This window comes from Fukomys damarensis, unplaced genomic scaffold (assembly GCF_012274545.1).
Source record: "Fukomys damarensis isolate Sample0158 unplaced genomic scaffold, DMR_v1.0_HiC HiC_scaffold_16, whole genome shotgun sequence".
NCBI lineage: Eukaryota > Metazoa > Chordata > Mammalia > Rodentia > Bathyergidae > Fukomys > Fukomys damarensis.
In genome coordinates, this window is record NW_022900928.1 from 88,103,361 (window position 1) to 88,123,284 (window position 19,924).

At 44.2% G+C, this 19,924-nt stretch overlaps 1 protein-coding gene across 1 annotated transcript in view; it reads left to right on the forward strand.

Moving 5' to 3' along the window:
* Prkag2 (protein kinase AMP-activated non-catalytic subunit gamma 2) overlaps positions 1–19,924 on the forward strand; it is a 243,229-nt gene that overhangs the window by 171,024 nt on the left and 52,281 nt on the right. Inside the window, exons 7-8 of the mRNA XM_033763960.1 lie at positions 5,621–5,775; positions 5,898–6,131. Coding sequence (XP_033619851.1) covers positions 5,621–5,775; positions 5,898–6,131 — 389 coding nt within the window. The remainder of the gene's footprint in view (positions 1–5,620; positions 5,776–5,897; positions 6,132–19,924) is intronic.

Consider the following 19,924-nt stretch of genomic DNA (forward strand, 5'->3'; position numbering starts at 1 on the left):
GGCTCGAGTTCAGCGACCCTCACTGGGTCATTTCTGTCGCCTCTCCGCTCCTCTCGGGTTTTCTTCTCCCTGCTCTATTTTCTTCTTGTGCTCTTCTTACAGGTAAATAACCTGGACCTTATTTAAGGGAGGCTGTTAGCATTTGAAGGGAATGAGCTTGCTCCTTGGCAAAATTAATATTTAAAACGGTGTAATGAGCTTCCCCAGCATCCTGCTCGGAAGCTGTTAGCCTTTGAAGGGGATGAGCTTGTACTCTGACAAAATTAATATTTAAAATGGAACCCGATGAGCTCGAAGTCAAAAGAGAACTTTACATAAGATGCTTGACAGTTTGGGGAATTTAAAAGGCCTCCTCATCGTCTTATGGGCTCCCATTATTTATTTAGTGACTTCTCTTTTTTCCAAGAGTAGTGATAGAATAAAGCTCCGGAAACAAAGAATGTGCCATGTGGATGCTGTCCCCTGTGCCAACTTTACTTTAATACCCCTGTTCATTTATGATCAGGCAATTACTTAAGCGTGTACAGCCGACTCGGGAGCACTAACCCGGGAACATGAGTGCATTGTCGACAGCATCTGGCAGACATGTTGGCTACAAGGTATCACATCCTAATTAAAAGCCCCCCTCCGTATTTATTAACAACATTTCAGAATTCTCCCGGATTTAATTTGTTTTTTATCCTACCCAAAGGTAATCCGGTGTCTTTATTCAGTTGTATCTTCTTTGGTGTTCGTGTTGCAGGGCACATTTTAACTACTGTCCACAGAATGACATCTTGTGCCCTTTCCACTAAGACTTTGAAAGTCTAGATGGGAAGTGTTTTGTCTGATATTAGTAACCAGGAGTGTCTACATTTAAATTATTTATAGATTAACATGGAGGCAGGAGACTGGAGAGCAGTATCTAATAGAGGAACCTTCACATGTTTTAAGAACCCAGGCTTGGGTTCAAATCTCACCTCCACCTCTTACTTTGCTGTGTGACCTTGGTCAAGTTGCTTAACCTCTCTCGGCCTTAGTTTCATTTGTAAGATGGAGCTAATGTCAGAGCATTTTGAGGATGAATGAGACCATCTAAATCATGGTAGTACAGTTTAAACCCATAGTAAACACTTTGTAAATGTTAGTTACTGTTATAAAATAGAGGGCCATTAACCATTGCACCAAATTTATGAACTTTTTAAGGCTTTTATTAATGAATTTTTTTTTTTTTTTTTTTTTTTTTTTTGGTACCGGGGATTGAACTCGGGTGCTTGCGTTTGCAAGGCAGGCCACCGAACCACTTGAGCTAAATCCCTGGCCCATTAATGAATCTTAATAAGAGATTCTTCTCAACCCATTTTTGATGGCTTTTCCTTTTTTTCTTGAGATTCATTTATGCTGCATTTATCAAAGCTGATATACAATCTTTTTTCTTTTGCATTGTTTCTGCCAGTGTAATAAATGTAAAGTATTAAATCTAAGAATACTTCTCACCTGTCTATTTTTATCTGTATTGCCGTCATTACTTTAAAGCATACTGAATCCCACAAATAACCCTGTCAAACTTTTCCAGATTTTTAAGGAGGCAGAATGTTAAACAATTACTTGGAAGCTGTGAGCCAAACTGGAAGAGGGAATGGTGTTGTCGTGGTAGTCCAAAATGCTGCTTTGTGTCTTTGGAACTTTAAATTGCTTATTCATCCAAAATTTAGAAAAACCAAATAGCAAGCAGAATTGTACATTGCAGGTAAGAGGAGTCCTTAGCAGTAAGACATCACATTTTAAAATATCCTCTGAACTGATGTGTTAGCAGTCTGCATAATAGGTAGCTATTGAATAGATCCTTGGTTTATCTTTAAAATTCCTCCTTATCCAGTTAATATCTTAATTTATGCATTGGCTCCTGGAGACATGACTTTGATGGTGATACTTTTGTTTTAATGCATGGAAACACATGATCACTGATAGTCCTGTTACCAAGTATTTTTCTATTTCCTAATAAATTATAAATCATACTGTACTTCTTACAAGCAATTGGAGGCACTAGCTAACAAAGTAGGGGGAAAAGATCGGTGATACCCACAGCCTGGGTCATCTTTTGCCTTAGGTTTGACATGAGCTCCTCTCATCCTCCTCAAACCTCTGACTATAATAATGAGAGAGACCCTTGTCCATCATGGATTTGATGGCCTTTGCCCTTTGCCGCTTTCCCATTTGCACATAGGATAAGCATAAGTTCTCCTGGCCCCCTTTCTGTGCAGCAGACTTGCCAGAGATTAAAAGGCAGATCCTGGTTTGCCAGGTCTGGGATGGGACTTGAGACTGCATTTTTGCCAGGTGGCAGCATGACTCTGGTTCAGACTTCTCTGAGGAGAGAGACTCCTGATTATGGGTTGGTTATAAGGACTCATAGCTTGCTCTTGTAGCGTGGAAACAGCAGCCCAAGGCCCAACACCGTAAGCCTTCAGTTTACCAGAGCCGGCCCAATAAGGCCTTCCTGCGTAGTGTGCCACACCGCTGCCCATTTGTCCCTGTTTTGTATGAGCCATAGGGTGTAACCCTTTCTGCACCTCGCTAATCTTATTAGAGATTCAAGATGCACCCCAAACCTCACCTTCTGTCTGAGGCATCCCCTAGATAAACACTTACCTTCTACACTTTTTCAGCTCAGCTACTCTTCCAGTGCCCATTAGGGCTGCGTGGAGTAGGTGCTCTGCAGGATTTCAGGGATCTGGGTGATTACCAACATATTTGTAGCTGCTCTGTGTTGGAGGATTCAGTACCTCAGTAAATGAAACATGATGAGAACAGTACCTCACCCAAAATGATCAGTTTATGTTTGCTTTTAAAATTTTTTATTGGGATACCAGTCACATCTTTCCTGATTGTGCCTATTGTTAATTGTCTTGCGCTTACTTATTGGCCAGGACCAAGCACAGGTAATTTTGCAAGCACCTGATCATAGACCATGAGTGTCTTTGAAGTAGATCTTCAGCCTGCAGCCTCACTCTGATTAATAAGCCTCGTGGCACCGTTGGCAGATTCCGCAGCCTCCTTAGGAGACTGTGTCCACCCCCATCTCCTACCTGTCATTGCCAGCAGTGGAAGACCTGCACTGGTTCAGGTTCACAATAACTTGTTGTGTGATCTGGCCAGCTTTTCCCCCTCCCTCCCTACCCGTACTGACTGCCCCAACCACTCTTCCTCCCCGTTCTCCACCTGCAGTGTGTTTTCCAAAGTCCCACATGTTCCTGTGCTGTAGCAGCCTGGCCCAGCAAGTCCACAGGGATCAGAATTAGGGAAGGTGGGGGCCACCTCGTGCAGGAGAGAAAGCATTTATTTTCAGTTAAGAATCTTGGGTTTGCTGGGTGTGGTGGCACACGCCTGTGATTCCAGCACTTGGGAGGCTGAGGCAGGAGGACCGCTGTGAGTTCAAGACCAGCCTGGGCTACATAGTGAGTTCCAGGTCAGTCTCAACTACATAGTGAGACCCTATCTCAAAAAAAAACAAACAAAAAAGAATCTTGATTTAGCTCAGTGGTTCTGCTGCCTGCCTCGCAAGCACAAGGTCCTCAGTTTGATCCCTAGTACCCCACACCCCCCAAAAAAAGAACCTAGGGTTTTAGGCCCAGTTGTGCAATGAAGTGGCTGCATTTCCTTGGGCATTCTGTGGAGTCTCTTGAGACTTTATTATTATCATCATTATGGGTTTTCCTGGTAAAAACAAGGACTGCTGTGTTGCTTTCTCTGGTAGCTTCAAGAGGACCCCAGAGCAACCAACAACCAGTCTGTGTAAGGATATCGTGTTTGTTTATAACTCATTCTTGCCTCAGGGGTGATGCCCTGAAGCAAACTAGTGAGGAAGGATTGCTTCTTGGTGAGGGTGAAACATCTGGGCCACTGCAGCAGTTCCTAGCCCTCCAAAGGGCCACGATATAGGACCCAGTATGGAGCAGGAGTTAGAATTTCCTGAAGTGGGGGTAATGGGAGAGGCGTGTGAAAAGGCTTGGGAAAGGGGGAAGGGACCAAGAGGATGAGGTGGACTCTTTAGCCTTGCCTGCTGGATGGTTGCCTTTCTAGGTGTGGAGCCCATGGTCAGGCTCAACAAGGTCATTGTCTCTGGTATGAGGGGCAGTGACCCCTGGTGGTAGAGACAGCAAAGTGACAGGCTTATCACATGTTACTGCTGATGATATTATCCAGACTCTCCCCTTCCCTGATGAGTTGTGTGTTCATCTGAGGCAAGGGATACATTGATTCTTGACAAGAGGAGTAGTTGTAGTTTTATGAATACCTGGAGTTAAAGTCTTCCTGCCCATCTGAGCCTGTCTTTAACCTGTTGCCAAACTTTGTAGAGGTTTAGTTGCACATTTTAAAATCAAAAGCCAGGCTATACCAACATTTGGTTATAGATTGTGCTGACGTTTGAATGTGGTCTGTCCCCCAAAAGTGCTTGCACTAGAAGCTTGGTCGCAGGGTGAGAGTATTGAGAGTGACAGTGTCATGGGGCCCCACCTTCAGTAAAGGTTAATGTTGGCCTCACAGGCATGGATTAGTCCAGAGCAAGATGTTTGTTTTTTTTAAAAAAAGAGTGAGTCTGTCCCTTCTCTCCTCACTTATTTCCTGTCTTACTGTGAAACCCTTTCCACCCTTTGGAGACCCTGTCAGGCATGCGCATTGTATTAGATTCTCCAGCCCAGAACCATGAGCGATCGACCAGGTTAAACTTTAGAGAAAAATGCATAGGCAGATTTGGCCTCAGCTCCTAGATTTGGGGGTATCTTAAAGCAGGACTTGTCACCGGGCTTCACAGGTGCCTAAACCACCTTGAAAGCCATCGGCTGTGTGGCCTTCCCTGTCGAAGACTTGCCTGAACTCTACCACTACCCAGCTCTAGCTCTCCAGCCCACAGCCCAGAGTCCCCAGCCTGAGGCTCAACCACTGCAACTTGAAGTTTCACCTGTGGATTGTAAGGAGGGAAAGCTGCTTGATTGTACAGAGGAGCTTGCTAGAAACATTAGAAGGATTTTTATCCTTTCTTTCCATGATTATACTAATAGCTGGCATATGTTGTGGCACTGTTTGAGGTCCTGTAGGCTAATCCAATCCTCAGGACATGCCTAAGGGGCAGTAAGATCAGTGGGGAAATCTCTCCTCCCAGGTGACAAACCTACAAGGTCGAAGCCAGGTTCCAGATGCACGTGTTCCATCTCAGAGCCCTGAATCAGTGGCATGACCTGGATGAAGTGATCTTCCCTTTGGATCTCCCTCTTTCCAGTTTTTACTCCTTTTCTCTCACTGTACTCATGGTCACCAAGGTTGCCCGGGGCCTCCCTGTCCCAAATCCAGTGGACACCTGAAGTCTTGGTCCACAGAGGATACCCTCCACGCCCTTTCTAGGGACACCTTTGATTTCTGTGACACGACACAGCTCTCCTGGTGCCCTCCTCCTGTGAGTCTGGCTGCTTGTTTCCTCAAAGGTCATGCTCTTCTTTTTTAATTTTTTTTCTCTGACACCTAATGCAAAGTAGCCTGCATTTCCCACAGTTGCCCTCCCATCTTGGGCCTTAGGTACTGGACTTTCTCATGACTCAGTTTGAACTCTGCTGCCTTCTTGTTCTGTCCTTGCCCTCCACAGTTGCGTCTGTGGCTCTGATGACCACGATGCACAGTCCCAGTACAGACCTCTCCAGCACCCACTTTCCCTGCTGCAGTTGGAGACATTGTCTGTTGTCATCTGTGTGGTCCTATCACACTCGGGCCTCACACCTTCAGAGATCCCTGTTGCCTTTGGTTTTGTTTGTTTGTTTTTGGTTGTTTTGTTGTTGTTGTTTTTTTGCAGTACTGAGGACTGAACTCAGGACCTTGCACTTGGGAGGCAGGTGCAGCACCCCTGAGCTAAATCCCCCCCTCAGTTGCCTCTGTGTTGAAGTCACGTTTCTTAGCATGTTGTCTGGTGTCCTCTTTCTTTCTCTTCCTTCTTTTACCTCTGTTTCCCTCTAGCTCTCCTGGCTGTCTTCAAGGTCCCCCAGGCTGCCTGCCAGGCTGTCTGGGCATCAGAGAGACCTGTACCCTCTCCTTTTGGCCACCTGCTCATTTCCAAGTCCTCGGCTCACTGTGGTTTCTCAGGGAAGCTGTCTTGGCCCCAGGTAGGACCTCGTGTGGCACAATTCCAGGGCCCCTCACAATCTCTGGGTGCCATGAAGGCAAAAGGGGTTGATTAGTAGTTCTTTACCACTACATCCTGTGCTGTCTGAAGATGGAAATGGAAAAGTTAGTGTCTGCCAGGTCCTGAAGATATTGTGATAAATAGGGCTCATTTTCTCTTGGTATTTGTTACAAAATGAGCATATGTGTTTTGGAGCTTTAACTTTTATGCTGGCTAATAGGCTTGGTGTATTTCATGTGGTTAGTGTTGCTCTGATTGAAAAAAAAATTAGCATTCATTTTGAAGGCCTAGTGAGATTGAGAGGAACTCCCCTGGCCTTGCGGTCAGCTGGTTAACGGGCCAAAGAGCAGGGACAAGTAGAGAAATGGAGGCAGTGACAGGGTCTCTCAAAGGTACAAAACAATGCCACCCAACTGAATTAGAACATGGCATGCCTAGTAGTTGGGTAGCTCTGAGCTGGCACACACAGGCAGAGCAGGCTACTTACTTACACAGGCTGTCGTTGGAGGGAAAGTCCATGGTCTTTCTTCTGTAGCACTGTTGGTATGGGCAAAGGACTGTGTCTTATCCCTGGTAATAAGGGGAGTCATTAAGGGGAAGGGAACTAATTTGGCAACCTTTTGGCTAAATTATAGTCATTTTTTAATCTCTTTTAATAAGCTGCTTTCCTCTGTCCCACTAGTAGCTGTTTTCAGGGATCTGGATTTATGTGATGTCACTGAGTTCCTGCAGTTGTGCTAGTTGATTGATACCTTTTTAGGTTGTACTTGGCTCATTTGTAAATAATGAGGGTAAGCTGCTCGCAGCAAACTGCTAGCTCGATGGTGTGGTTCATTGCCTTTGAAATGGGAGGTTTAATCAGCCCCTCAGGACCTCCTTAGGGTACACATATGCACCTAGTGTGTGTGTTAGTGCCCTCTGCCTGGCTCTAGCTTTTCACTGATTTCCCCAGCTTTGAAGCCTGGGCACATGGTAGGCCAGCCCCCTTTTCAAATGTGTGTGCAATTAGTGCCATAGTAATTAACAAGATGAGTCAGGCTCAGAGTGGGGCCCATTTCTTCTGTCTTCCAGCTCCAGGACTTTAGGCAAATTGTTTCAAGCTTTAGATTCATGTGTAATTTGGAATTAATGATAGTACCTAACTTCTAGGCCTCTGTGAGGATGAAGCAATGCAAAATAACATTTTGCCAAAGAGCCCCAGTACAGTGTCCAGTCTCCACATATAACTGTAATAACAGTCCCGGAAAGGAGAAAAAAGGAAAACTAAGCAGAAATTTAAGTTGAGGACCCATTAGTGTGCATCCTCTGGCAATGGGCATCTCTATGTCTGCTGTGTGTGCGTGCACGTGTGCTGTCCGCTTGGTATTGTTTATGATTAGTTCTTGGTGCTAACTCCATTTACAACGTCAGGCTCAAGGTCACCGGACGTTGTGAAAGATACATTTGGTCTGGCCTCCTATTTCCTGGCATACAACCCTAAAATCCTTGGCTTCTTCAAAGTGATACATGTCTTTCTGTGTATTAAAAGGTGACCACTGGCCAGCTGCTTCGGGGTGGCTTCAGGATGGGGCTATCATCAGAAAGACCATGGTGGGATTAGAGGGTCGGGACTTCAGACCCACCCCAATTTCTGGGGAGGAGAAAGTGTCTGAAGATTGAGCTGATCACCAGAGGCCCCTAATTTACTCCACTATGTAGACATAATGTGGTTTCCATAAAAACCCCAAAAGTTTGGGCTCCCGAGAGCTTCCAGTCAGCAGAACACACACGGTTCCTTCAGGGCGGCAGTGGAGGGGTCCTGCAACCCCACACCCCTCCCACACTCCCAGCCTATGCAGAGCTTCATCTGTACTCCTCCCATCAACCTTCAGCCTAAACGTTTCCCTGAGTTCTGGTAGCCACCTGCGCCCACTGGCTGATCCAGTAGTGGTCTGGGCAGCCCCCTCCTGTCCCGGAATCCCCTTGCACAGTCCCTGCAGGAGCACCCCAGCCTGGTGCAGGGACCCCTGGCTGTGAGCTGCCAAAGGCATCTGCCATTAGGACCCTACTGTAGTGAAGCAGGAAATCTTCACAGTGCTTGCAGCTGTTGGAAGAGCATGGGTGCGCTATTTCAGAGATGTCTGGAGACCCACAACCAGAAGATCCATTGCTGAACCCCAGAGATGTGCACACATTTGTGGACAAATGTAAGATATGGCAAACTGAAATATTTCAGTTATCAGAATTGCCTTTTGTCAGAATGTCAAATGGAGGGCTTCTGGAGGCTTGAATGAAGTACCTGTCTTGAAATCAGTATCTGTCTTGGGTTTTTGAAAGGGGGGAAGGGTTTGTAGTTCAGGCTGGTCTCAAACAACTGGCTGTTTTCCTACCTCAACCTCCCAGATTCTGAGATTACACGTGTGCGCCATGGTGCCCAAATCTATCCAAGAAAAACTAAACTGGATGTTGTGCTGCACACTTAATCCCAGCTGTTTGGGAGGTGAGGTGGGAGGATCATAAATTCAAGGCAGCTTGAACAACTTAGTTAGACCAAGTCTCAAAGTTTTTTAAAAGACTGAAGTAGCTCAGTGGTAAGAACGGTTCAATCTGTAGCAATGCAAAAGCAAAGAAAATGAAAAAAAGAAAAACTGAGAGTCAGAAATAAGAGAGGTTTCTTAACTATCAACAGAGATTTTAAAAAGTAGTATTACAAGAAACAAAACTGAATATATCAAAGGTTTTAAAGCTTTTCAATTTTACTGGTGTGTGTTTTCCTGTTTTATTACTCCCTTCAATCACCACAGATAAAATTTAAAAGTAACTAGTTGAATTGTACCCTGTAGATAGGTGCACTAGGTAGATGGAAAACTTTTTAAAAGTAACAAAAAGGTTTTATTCCTCTTCTTTTCCTACCTAAGAGACAGGATACCCAGCCTGTTTGTGGGTGAATTCCACAAAACCTTCAGCGAATCATTTGTTCCTTGATTGTCTAAGTTATTTTAGGGCCCAGTAAAAGATGTGCATTCCACGAGAATAGCATGATCCTTAAATCAAAGCCAGCAGGATGCCTGGCATGGTGGGGCACACCTGTAATCCCAGCACTCAGGAGGCTGAGGCAGGAGGATTGGTGTGAGTTCAAGGCCAGCCTGAACTATAGCATGACCCTGTCTCAAAACAAGGCAAAACAACCTAGTGGGAAATAGCACACAGAAGAAAACAAATGATCAATCTTATCCTATGGGCAAAACTCCTAAATACATAGTAGTAGATGGAGCCCAGGGTGTTTTGACCAATCCCTGCTTATCTGGGAAGTAAAAGAATCCCACTGGACACGCCTGTAATCCCAGCACTCTGGAGGCTGAGGCAGGAGGATTGCTGTAAGTTTGAGGCCAGTTTCAGCTACATAGTTTGAACAAGGCCCGGCTGAAGTACATAGCAAGACCCTGTCCCCATTAAAAAAAAAAAAAAAAAAAAGAAATCCTTCCGTATATCAAGAAATCCTCTGAGAACGACTCTGAAAAGTCAGTAGCAACAGGGCAGAAGAGAAACCAACCATCTTGGTGATCTTGATCAAAATAGCAGCTTTTTGAAGCTCCCTAATAAAGTAGAGGTGGAAAGAAACACCTCCCAATTCCCGGGGCGTGGCTGATGTGGGCTAGCAGGCACAGTAGGGCACCCCAGAATCCCGACAGTCCTAGGACTGCTGTAGTACCGGGAATACAGCGCCTCTGAGCTGCCCTTGACTCTCAGAGTTACTTCAGCTGAGTGACTGGGTTCTGTTTCACAAGGAGGAAACATTGGCAGTCATAGATGCTTTAGGTAGTACTTAGAATTGAGGGGGGGAAAGCCATTTTAAAACACTGATGTGGCCTCAGAATTTCCGGGTCACAGCACTGTGTGACATTCCTTCGGCATTTAGGGCAACTTCTCATGGAGCCAAGTATTTGCTTGCTGTTGATTATACTTTTCCTTCTTCCCTTGTTAGGAAAAGTTATTACTCTTTTACTCTCCTCTCCCCTTATTTAAATCAGCATCCTCATTCTCTACTGTATACATTTATCCCTCTGTACACACACACACACACACACACACACACACACACACACACACACACACAACACACACACACACACAAACACACTGTTAGGCTGGTACTGGATCATATTGTGTCTTACCCTGCCCTAGAATGTCAGAAGAAGGATCCATGCCACTTATCGGCAGTGTACTATGGTTCTGAGAAAGCTACTTACTGCCCCCACCCGCTGCATGTTTCCTGGTCTGTAAGTAGGGGATGTGAATTATACCCAGCTTGTGGAGTTCTTTTGAGTATGAAGCAGTTTTCTTTTTTGGTGTTTATTTGGTTGGTTTTGGGTTTTTTGTTTGTTTGTTTGTTTTTGTTTTTGTTTTTTTGTTTTTGTGACAGGGTCTCACTATGTAGTTCAGCCTCTCCTTGAACTCACAGCAATTCTCCTTTCTCAGCCTCGTGGGATTAAAGGCATGTGCCACCACACCCGGCAATATGAACAGTTAATAGTGCTGAGTGGTTTCCCTCATTGTGGTGTATGAACTACTCTTTTCTTTTAGTACTCGTTTGTAGTACTCACTGGCTACATTGCTGGCTACATTTATCTTGGGGAGTAAGTACATGTGCATAGCACATCTTAATTATTTTTTTGTCCCCTGTCCCTCCTTGCTCCTTCCATGTCTTGGTCGCCTTCCCATCCGCAAAAGCTCTATTTCCCTTTTTCTTTCAATTATTTTTTTATCCCTTTTCCCTCCCCTCCCTCCATCTCTGGTTTCCTTTCCCATTTGAAAAAGATCTTCCTACTTCCTATTATTTTTTGTCTTGTTCTTTATGTTTATATGTCCATCAACAGGTGAATGAATAAAGAAAATGTATTTATACACAAAGGAGTACTACTACTATACTATAAAGGATAAACTTGAGGCATTCATAAGTACATGGGTGCACCTTGAGACCATAATGTTAAGTGAAATAAATCAGACACATGAGTTTAACTGTCACATGGTTTTTCCTATATTAGCTATTCTGTGTTATGTTATTTTTGTCTTGTTTTGAGATGGAGTCTTGCTGTGTTGTCCAGGCAGGTCTTGGACTCTAGCGATTTTCCTGCCTCAGCTTCCCCAGTGCTAGGACTATAGTCATACACCACCATGTGTAGCTGTATTACTGTTATTATTAAGAAACACCCTTATGCCTCTTAGGATATTTCAGATAATAATTTCCGGAAACAAAGTTTTAGCTAAGTCATTTTTTCCTAGTCAAGGTGTCGTTGTAGGAGATACTGTTGCCAGCCCAGGTTGTCCCTCCTCTTGTCTTCCTGGTCTCAGAGAGCACCTGTGTTTTTACCCTTGAAGAACTACAAGTCCTCACCCTGGTGACTTCCCGTGCCATGCAGGCATGTGTCCACCCTCCCAGCATCTTTTCTCTGTTCCCTCTTCTGTCTGAAGACAAAAGCAGAGGATGCCAGGACTATGGTGTGGCTCAGTGGTGAGCACTTGCTCAGCAGTGTGAGGCCCTGGGTTCCATCCACAGCACTGCCAAAAAAGAAAAAAAAAAAGCACAGAGTGTCAGAGATGGGTGCTTACAGGGGTCTTGCCTCTTTCACCACTCTGTATTGAAATTATTTGTACTTATTTAGCACACTAAGATTTTTAGAAGCAGTAGAATAAGCAAGAACCCCATGGCACCGTGTTAAAATATGGGGCAGAGTATGTCAGGGTGAGCATCACGCGCCGGGGCCAGATGGCCTTGACCTTCTACCTTCTGAGCTTGCCTTTCTCCTGCAGTTTGACTCATCGTCTCATTGACCATCCCACTCTTCAGTTAAAGCCAGTTAGCAAAACTATTTCACACTGGTATCTATCTTTCCAGTTATCCTTCAATATTTTTGCTTGACTGACAAATTATAGTCTTCATTTTCATACTATTATGGCCAAAAAGACCTGGCATTTGTGGGGGATGTTTTGTTTTGTTTTGGTTTTGTTTTAAGACGAGATCTCAGTATGTAGCTCAGGCTGGCCCTGAACTGACTATGTAGCCCAGGCTGGTTTTGAGCTCATGGTGATCCTGCTGCCTCACCCTCCTGAATGCTGGGATTACAGGCATGTACCACCATACCATACAGACCAGAAAATCTTACAACACATTTTTTAACAGAATCTTTCTAAATTAAAATTCTATGTAAATAAATTTTTTAAAAAGCAATTTATGACTATAGTGATTATCTCTGAGGTTGTCTAGTTGTTTGCTTTATTTGCGGTTTGTAAAAAAATACATGTACAGTAATACCTTGGTTCACAAATGCTTCTGTTCTGGTTTGCAAACTCCACATCAGGTGACCAACATGACCACACAAACACAAACAAAGCCATCTTCTCCCAAATTGTAAAATAAACTAAATTCTTAAACCAAGGCACCATTGTATGTAGTAGTTTGAATACTTTAAAGTCTTCTGCAATCTTAGTTCTATTTAATCACATATTTTAGCCAGTAGAATTAGAAAATAGCTCCAGTATAAAATGTTTTTGCGAATAGGTTAAAGTTTTAGGTCAATGCTGTTTTGCTTTTAAAAAAAAAAAAAATCACGAGGTATTTCCATAGGAGAATTATTTCTGTAATCAAAAAAAAAATTATTTTCCTTTCCAGTCTCTTAATTTTGTAAAAGTGTATACTGTAAATAATGTTTATTTACTGGTTATTGAATCTTGATTCCCAGTTATCTGAAGCCTGTGTGCTTGGCTTGCTGTCATTTTCCCTCTGTTACAGAAGCAGAAGTCCAGACCCAGTTGCTGCCCTGCCTTCTGCCTGGGGTCCCACAGGGCCTGCACCCTGGCAGGCCTTGACTTGTGCTTGAATCCATGGGGAGTCCCAGGTTCCTGAGTTATTATACAGTGAGGCAAGGCACAGTTGCTGCCCTGAAAGCTTCTGACAAAGTCTGAGGAAGAGCCAGGCCTATCAGGGCATTTGACATGCCACAGGGGATCACTGACAGAGCACTGCTGAGGGTCACACTGAGCTGTAAGTGGTGCTGTGGGAGGAAGTGGCCTTTGAACTGAACTTTGAAGCTGTGTTAGCTTCCCGAAGCCACCGTAACAGAGGCCACTATAGCTCAGAACAACAGAAACCATTCTCCCAGGGGTGGGGGTGTCATCAGCAGGTGGGCCCCTGTCTCTCCAGCTTCCGAGGGCTGATGGCCTCCTTGGTGTCCCCTGTTGGAAATGCATCACTCCATCTCTGCCTCTGTCCTCTCTCTTTATCTCTGTCTTCTCTTTCTCTTATAAGGACATTCATCATGAGATTTAGGCACCCCTCAATCCAAGATGATCTCCTCCCACAAGCATCCCCTTCCTTATATCTGCAAAGATCCTTATTGCAAGCAAGGTCTCCATGTGCTGTTTCGAGGAAACATGTCCTTGAGAGGGCCCTGTCAGTGCCTACCCCAAGGTAGCCAGCATCTGGGCAGACTACAGCAGGACAAGGGGTGCTGGTCTGGAGGGGCTCAGCCTGTACAGACAGAGACAGAAACCTCAGAACACAGGTCCTAAACCAAACCTGCCAAGGCTCAGCACCTCCCTTTGAAATGGAGATACTGCCGGGCGTGGTGGCACATGCCTGTAATCCCAGAACTCTGGAGGATCACTGTGAGTTCGAGACCAGCCTGGGCTACATAGTGAGTTCCAGGTCAGTCTCAGCTACATAGTGAGACCCTGTCTCAAAAAAAAAAAAAAAAATGAAATTGAGATACTGACTTGGGTACAGAGTACAGAACTCTAGGAAGTGTGGCAGAGGTGGGGCTAGAAAGGTAGGGGAAAGAAAGATTGCTGGAGACCTCAAAGGAAAGAGTCTACTGCATAGGAAGGGAGGCTGCCTTAGAGGGAGTTATGTCATCGGATCTTTTTTTGGGTAGAGAAATATCTACCTGCACATATATACCATTTCATGTTTATCATTGTTGCATCCAAACTTTGATGTAGTGGTTTAAAAATTATATGAATCTCTTTTTTTTTTTTTTTTTTTGAGACAGGATCTCTCTATGTAGTCCAGGCTGACTTTGAACTCACTATGTAGCCCAAGCAGGCCTTGAACTTGTGGTGATCCTCCTGCCTCAGCCTCCGGGGTGCTAGAACTATAGGATGCACCACCATGCTCAGCTCAGACAATTATAAATTAAACACTTTATACTCAGTCCTTCCCAGTGTTCCTTGTTGCACCTCCCTGGAGGAATAGTGTTGGGTCAGCATAGTTCTTAAGGGTGGTCAGGGCTAACATCACTCCACGAACAGGTGCCTTCCTCTGTTGTCTAACACCTCAGAGGCCATTGGCTCCCTGCAGTTAGGCTTCTGTGCAGTGGCATGCAGAAGGACAAAAGCAAGAAGGGAACATTGTGATAACATCTAAATCTCAGTTACCTTTTAAATACAGAGAGTCTGAACTTCTTGCCTTTTCAGGAATTTTAACAGTGCATTCCAAAGGTTTTCCCTCCATTTAACTCGAGATTACTGTGTTTTAAAGAACTTCTTCCTCCAAGTGCGATTTGCATAATGTCAGCACTGCACACGGTGCCTCTCATAGGCGGAAAGTTAATACTAAATATGGAAAAGTAACAGAAGGGAAGAGTGCTTTATTTTCCTAACCTAAAATGCTAATGTTTCTGGTGTTGGTGTTACTTTATTATATTAGGTCAACAGTAATCTGTCCTCTTTCCAAAGCAACAGGTGTTTTATTATAATTTATTTGACATATTTGACCTTTATTTTTTTTGGTCAGGCTTTTTTCATTTTAAAAAATGTTGTAGATTCTCCCTAAAACTCAGCATACTCATGAGAAAAAACACAGTCTAGTCCGGGGGCATTCTCCAAAGGATCTGACCAGTCTTCTTCAAAACTACCACAGGAAGGCCAGGGTTAGTGGTACACACCTGTAACCTTGCACTTGGGAGGCTGAGGCAGGAGAATCCCACAAGTTTGAAGCAAGCCTGTTTCCATAGTGAGTCCAAGAGCAGCCTGAACTAGTAGTGAAAAGTTGTCTTTAAATGAATGAATGAATGAGTGAATGACTGCCACCACAGGCTGTGACAGCCAAGAAGACCCTCAGGAAAACACCACCAATTGTCATGTGGAATCCTGAGACAGAAAAGGACACTAAGGGAAAACTAAGGAAACCTGCATAATGTGGAGACTTTTGTTAATAATTTATTTCTTATTCCTTCCTGGGTTCATTAATCATAACCGGTGTTCCGTACTAATGAAAGATGTTAACAGTGGGCACCGTGTCTGAATGTGACCGGGAGGCCGGCTCCATGGGGACGCACACGGGGCCTGGCAGTAGATCAGCTGCTGTGGGAGGCAGTCAGGGCCGGGCAGGCTGGAGAGCATAGTCTCCCTCACAGGTTGGGTCCCAGCCTCTAAGGACCCCTCCTCAGGACACTTGTATCCAAGGGTCTGTGCTGATGGAATAGGACGATGAGCAACCCTCCAGGACAGAATTACTCACTCATTTTATGCAGATGCTCTGACTCAAGGAGGTTGACAGCTAACTCTCCCACTGAACAGGCTCACATGACAACTTTCCTATGAATGTGGCACACGCTGGGTGTGGTGGCACACCCCTGCAATGCCAGCACTCTGAGAGCCCGAGGCAGGAGGATTGCAAGTTTGAGCCCAGCCTCAAATTTAGTGACTTAATACAGTCTTGTCTCAAAAAAAATTTTTAATTAAAAGGCTGGGAATACAGCTCAGTGTGAAGAACCTGGGTTCAATCCTTAGAACTGCCAAAAAGAGAAAAAGGAGGAACACAGGAAGAAGGAATCACCTGACCAAGAAAACCTCAGCCATGTGGTCAGCATGGTTGTGTGTGTGTGTGTGTGTGTGTGTGTGTGTGTGTACCTGTGAGTGAGATGGAGAAAAGCCCCAAGGTTAAGATCACGAGGAAACCACCATACAGACCTACAGTAACCTGCCTGTCCTCTAGACTCTCAAGGGCATCCACAATGGGGACAGCATAGACAGCTGTGCAGATACGATGACCCAGCATGGGGAGGAGTCCTGCTGAGAAAACAGGCCTTAAGGACAAAGTAAGGAAGTCCTAAGAAGTAGGAGCTTCAGTTTATAATGAGGTAGCAAATATTGGTTCCTCACCTGTGGCAAGTGGGGCATAGTAATGTAAGATGCTTGTTTTAGGGGGCACCTGGTGTGGGGTATAAGACACCTGTCTTATCTTTGTTACTCTTCTGTAAGTCACAGTACAGTGGATCCTTGACTTACAAACTCAGTTCATTCCCAAGGGCTGGTTGTAATTCACGTTGGTCCGTTGAAGGCTCTGGCACCTCTATCCAGCCTTTAAAGTCTCTCTCTTGTATACAGGCAGATCTCAGTGTCTTTAGAGAGACATTGACCAGGATTTCTCAGTTAACCCCATATAAAGGAAAGGATGTTGTGATGTTCTTTTCAGATCTCCTTAGGGTTAAATTTGTGTTTGAGGCCATCTGGAACCACAAGCAGCCAGCATTTGCTCATAAGTTAAAATGAAAATGTCGGTCCTACCTTGATGGTCCACTGTACCTTGTTTATTTAAATATTTTTTAAAATCAGAAGAAGAATTAAAGGGCTGGGGATTTAGCTCAGGGACATCCTGCCTGCCTCACAAGTACAAGGTCCTGAGTTTGACCCCTGGTACCATAAAACAAAAAAAAGAAGGTACACTAAAAATATAACACAAAGCCTACAAACTTCAAAAATTTTACATTTGTGTAGTTCTACTTTAGAGTACTTAAATTTTTTTCAGATACTCATATAGTATATGTGCTGCTGAAGCAAGCACTCAGATATTCATATAGTGATGTGAACAGCTACAGTATATGTACTATGTGATCCTAAAATATGGTGAATATTTAAATTTTTAAAAAATGATTACAGTAAAAGATGCATTATTCCTCTCTAATCTCTCCCCCTTGATTCAAATATATCCATCCCATTGTTCTTACCACTCTCTGGAGCAGCTCTGCAAGTCCTCTTTCATGAGTGTCATTAGTTGTGCTGCTGTGGCTGCCTTGATGTCCTGAATGGATTCAAAATGTTTACTTTTCATGATCATTTTGACTCTGGGGAGGAGCCAGAAGTTGCACAGTGCCAGATCTGGTGAATGAGGTGGATGAGGACAAAGTGATGTTTTTACAAGTCTGACTTTCTGTTGGATGGCACTTGCCAGCATTACTCACTGTATTTTTTATCATCCCCTGAAAAGGCACTCAGGAAATAGGGCTTCAGAACTGCTTCAGAAAGTGGTAAGAATGCGGGGCATGATGGGGCACACCTGTGATCCCAGCACCTGGGAGGTTGAGGCAGGAGGATCCCTGTGAGTTTGAGGCTAGCCTAGGTTACATAGTAAATTCAAGGCCAGTCTGAACTACACAGAAAAAAAAAAAAATCCAAAAAACAGCAAAAAAATTGGCAAGAATGATAAGGTGAGTTGTGTTGGAAGCAAGGGAGAGGATTTTGAGGAGCATTAATGGCAATGTGTCTTACTGTAATAAATTTTTTAATTTAAACATGTACCATGTACTTTGATTCTTTATGTCTTTTATGAAAAGTACTGATTTAATTAATGAACAAAATGTAAAGTTTTCTTTCTGGGAGATAGTGTTATATTTTAGTATTACATTGTTATACTGTTACTATTGATAAAGTTGTTACATTATTGCTATATTATATAGTATTGTACAGTATATTGTTTCATTTTTGTTTTATTGTTACATTTATTACTAGTTTCCTTCTTGCTTTCATTGGCTTTAAACAGATTTGGCAGGCAATTTGTGTGAACATTGGCTAAATATATTTTCAGCTCTTTGGCCCAGATCACACCCGGAATAGGCTCTGAGAGTACTGCACCATGACAGCAATGGCAGAAACGGACTCAAGTATTCTGCACTACTGCTCGAGCTTTCTGTATTTCAGCTCTTCCTCTGCAGGGGACCCCTGCAAATGTTTTCTGTAAACATTTCAAGAACTAGGGAAGCCTGCAAGCTTAAATTTCTTTCTTTTTTTCTTTTTTTTTTTTTTTGTTACCAGGAATCTAACTCAGGACCTTGCATTTGAGAGGCAGGTGGAGGCACCACTGAGCTAAATCCTGGCACCTAGACTACAAGTTTAAATTCCATCCATCCTTGGGTTGTTGACAATTCTGCACACTCGTGAGCTCCCCCTTATCCTTGGTAGGATACATTGCAGTGTGAAGATTGTTGATGTCCCCGTCTCCATTCTGGGGGGACAGCACTAGCACAGTGGGAGCTGTGGGTAGCAAGCGCTGCTGGTGCCACACCCCCGTCTCTTGGTCTAATCCTAGGCTCCCATTTCAGCATCTCTACCCACAAGCTCACAGGCAGCCTAGGGCTAGCTTTGACCCAAAAAGGGCAGGAACTATCTCCCGCCCTGAGGCCGATCTGAGACAGATGAGAGGGCCACGCTGCAGAGCTTCCTCCTCCCTACCTTGAGTCCAGTTGTGTGAATCTGTAACCTACTACAGGCATGATCTTTTTTGAAGTTTTTTTCCTTCTTTGTCTCACTTCTTAGACTCAACTTTGGCTATTTCCATATTGCTAAAGCAATCTCCAATAAATACATGTAGGCTTGGGTTAATTCATGGGTTACATAAGGAAGATTCTGATCATTCAAAGAAATTATCATCCAAGAAGGAAAAGTTATTAGAAATATACAGTCACTGTTAACAAGAAACAAGGCGATAATTGATGAGAAATACAGACATGGCATTCAGGGGAAGAAGTTATTTGGACAGATGTCTTGCGCTATCTTGTGTGATCTTGTGGGATCAGCCAGCTTGTGAGCTTTGGGGTTGAAAAGTGAGGATCTCATTGTCCTATGTGTCTCCACCTACTCCAGCACCTGGCACATAGGTGGCATCTGTCCTGTGATGTGGCAATGAAGCAGCATTTAATAAGAGGCACTTTTGGAGTCAGATGGAGCTTTAAATTGCACTTGGGTTTTACTCCCTGCCCCTCTGACTTTGGCAGGCAACTGAACTTCTCCTGGCCTCAGTTTCCTTATATGTTACACAAAGAAATGAGGGCTTCTTCCTCAAGGTTACGTAGATCAGATGAAGTTGTCATAGTACCCGATTCATTCATAGTTACCACTCAGGTGTTTATTTACTTCTTTTACAGGAATAGGTAGAGTTTGCTTCAGAGATTGCATTGAAATTGGATAAGAAAAAGAAGCACATTAGAGCTAATCAAGTGTGGGAAGGCAAGTTGGAGACAGGGAACCAGGAGTGCACCCCTTTGCCTAGATGTGGAAGCAGGCATAGGGATGAGTTACAGGGAAGCCAGACAGGATAACTGTGGCTACAGAGGTATCTGGACTTGGTCCCACTGTGGAGGTGAGGCCTTGAAGATGGCCCTGTTCAGAGGCAACAGGAACAATGGTGCCCGCATGTGAGTAAGGCCCTAAGAGCAGTCAGAATTGGAAAGAATTCCAAGAGTGGCCCCAGAGTCTGTCGCGAAATAGAGAAACCAGTCAGTCTGGCTTCCGCTATAAGAAATAGAATGACGAGCTTCTGTCCACAGGCAGGACCTCAGTACCATGTGGGCTCTTTGACACTGATTTTGCTAATTCCCATGTACACTAATTTTATTTCTTCACAGTTGTTTGCCATGTAGTCCAAATCCTCCAAAGTACACACATTGGTGCAGGCTCAACAGAGCTGTCAAGGAGGTCACTTGGAGGAAGTTGTGGCACTGACCCATGAGGATGGGTCAG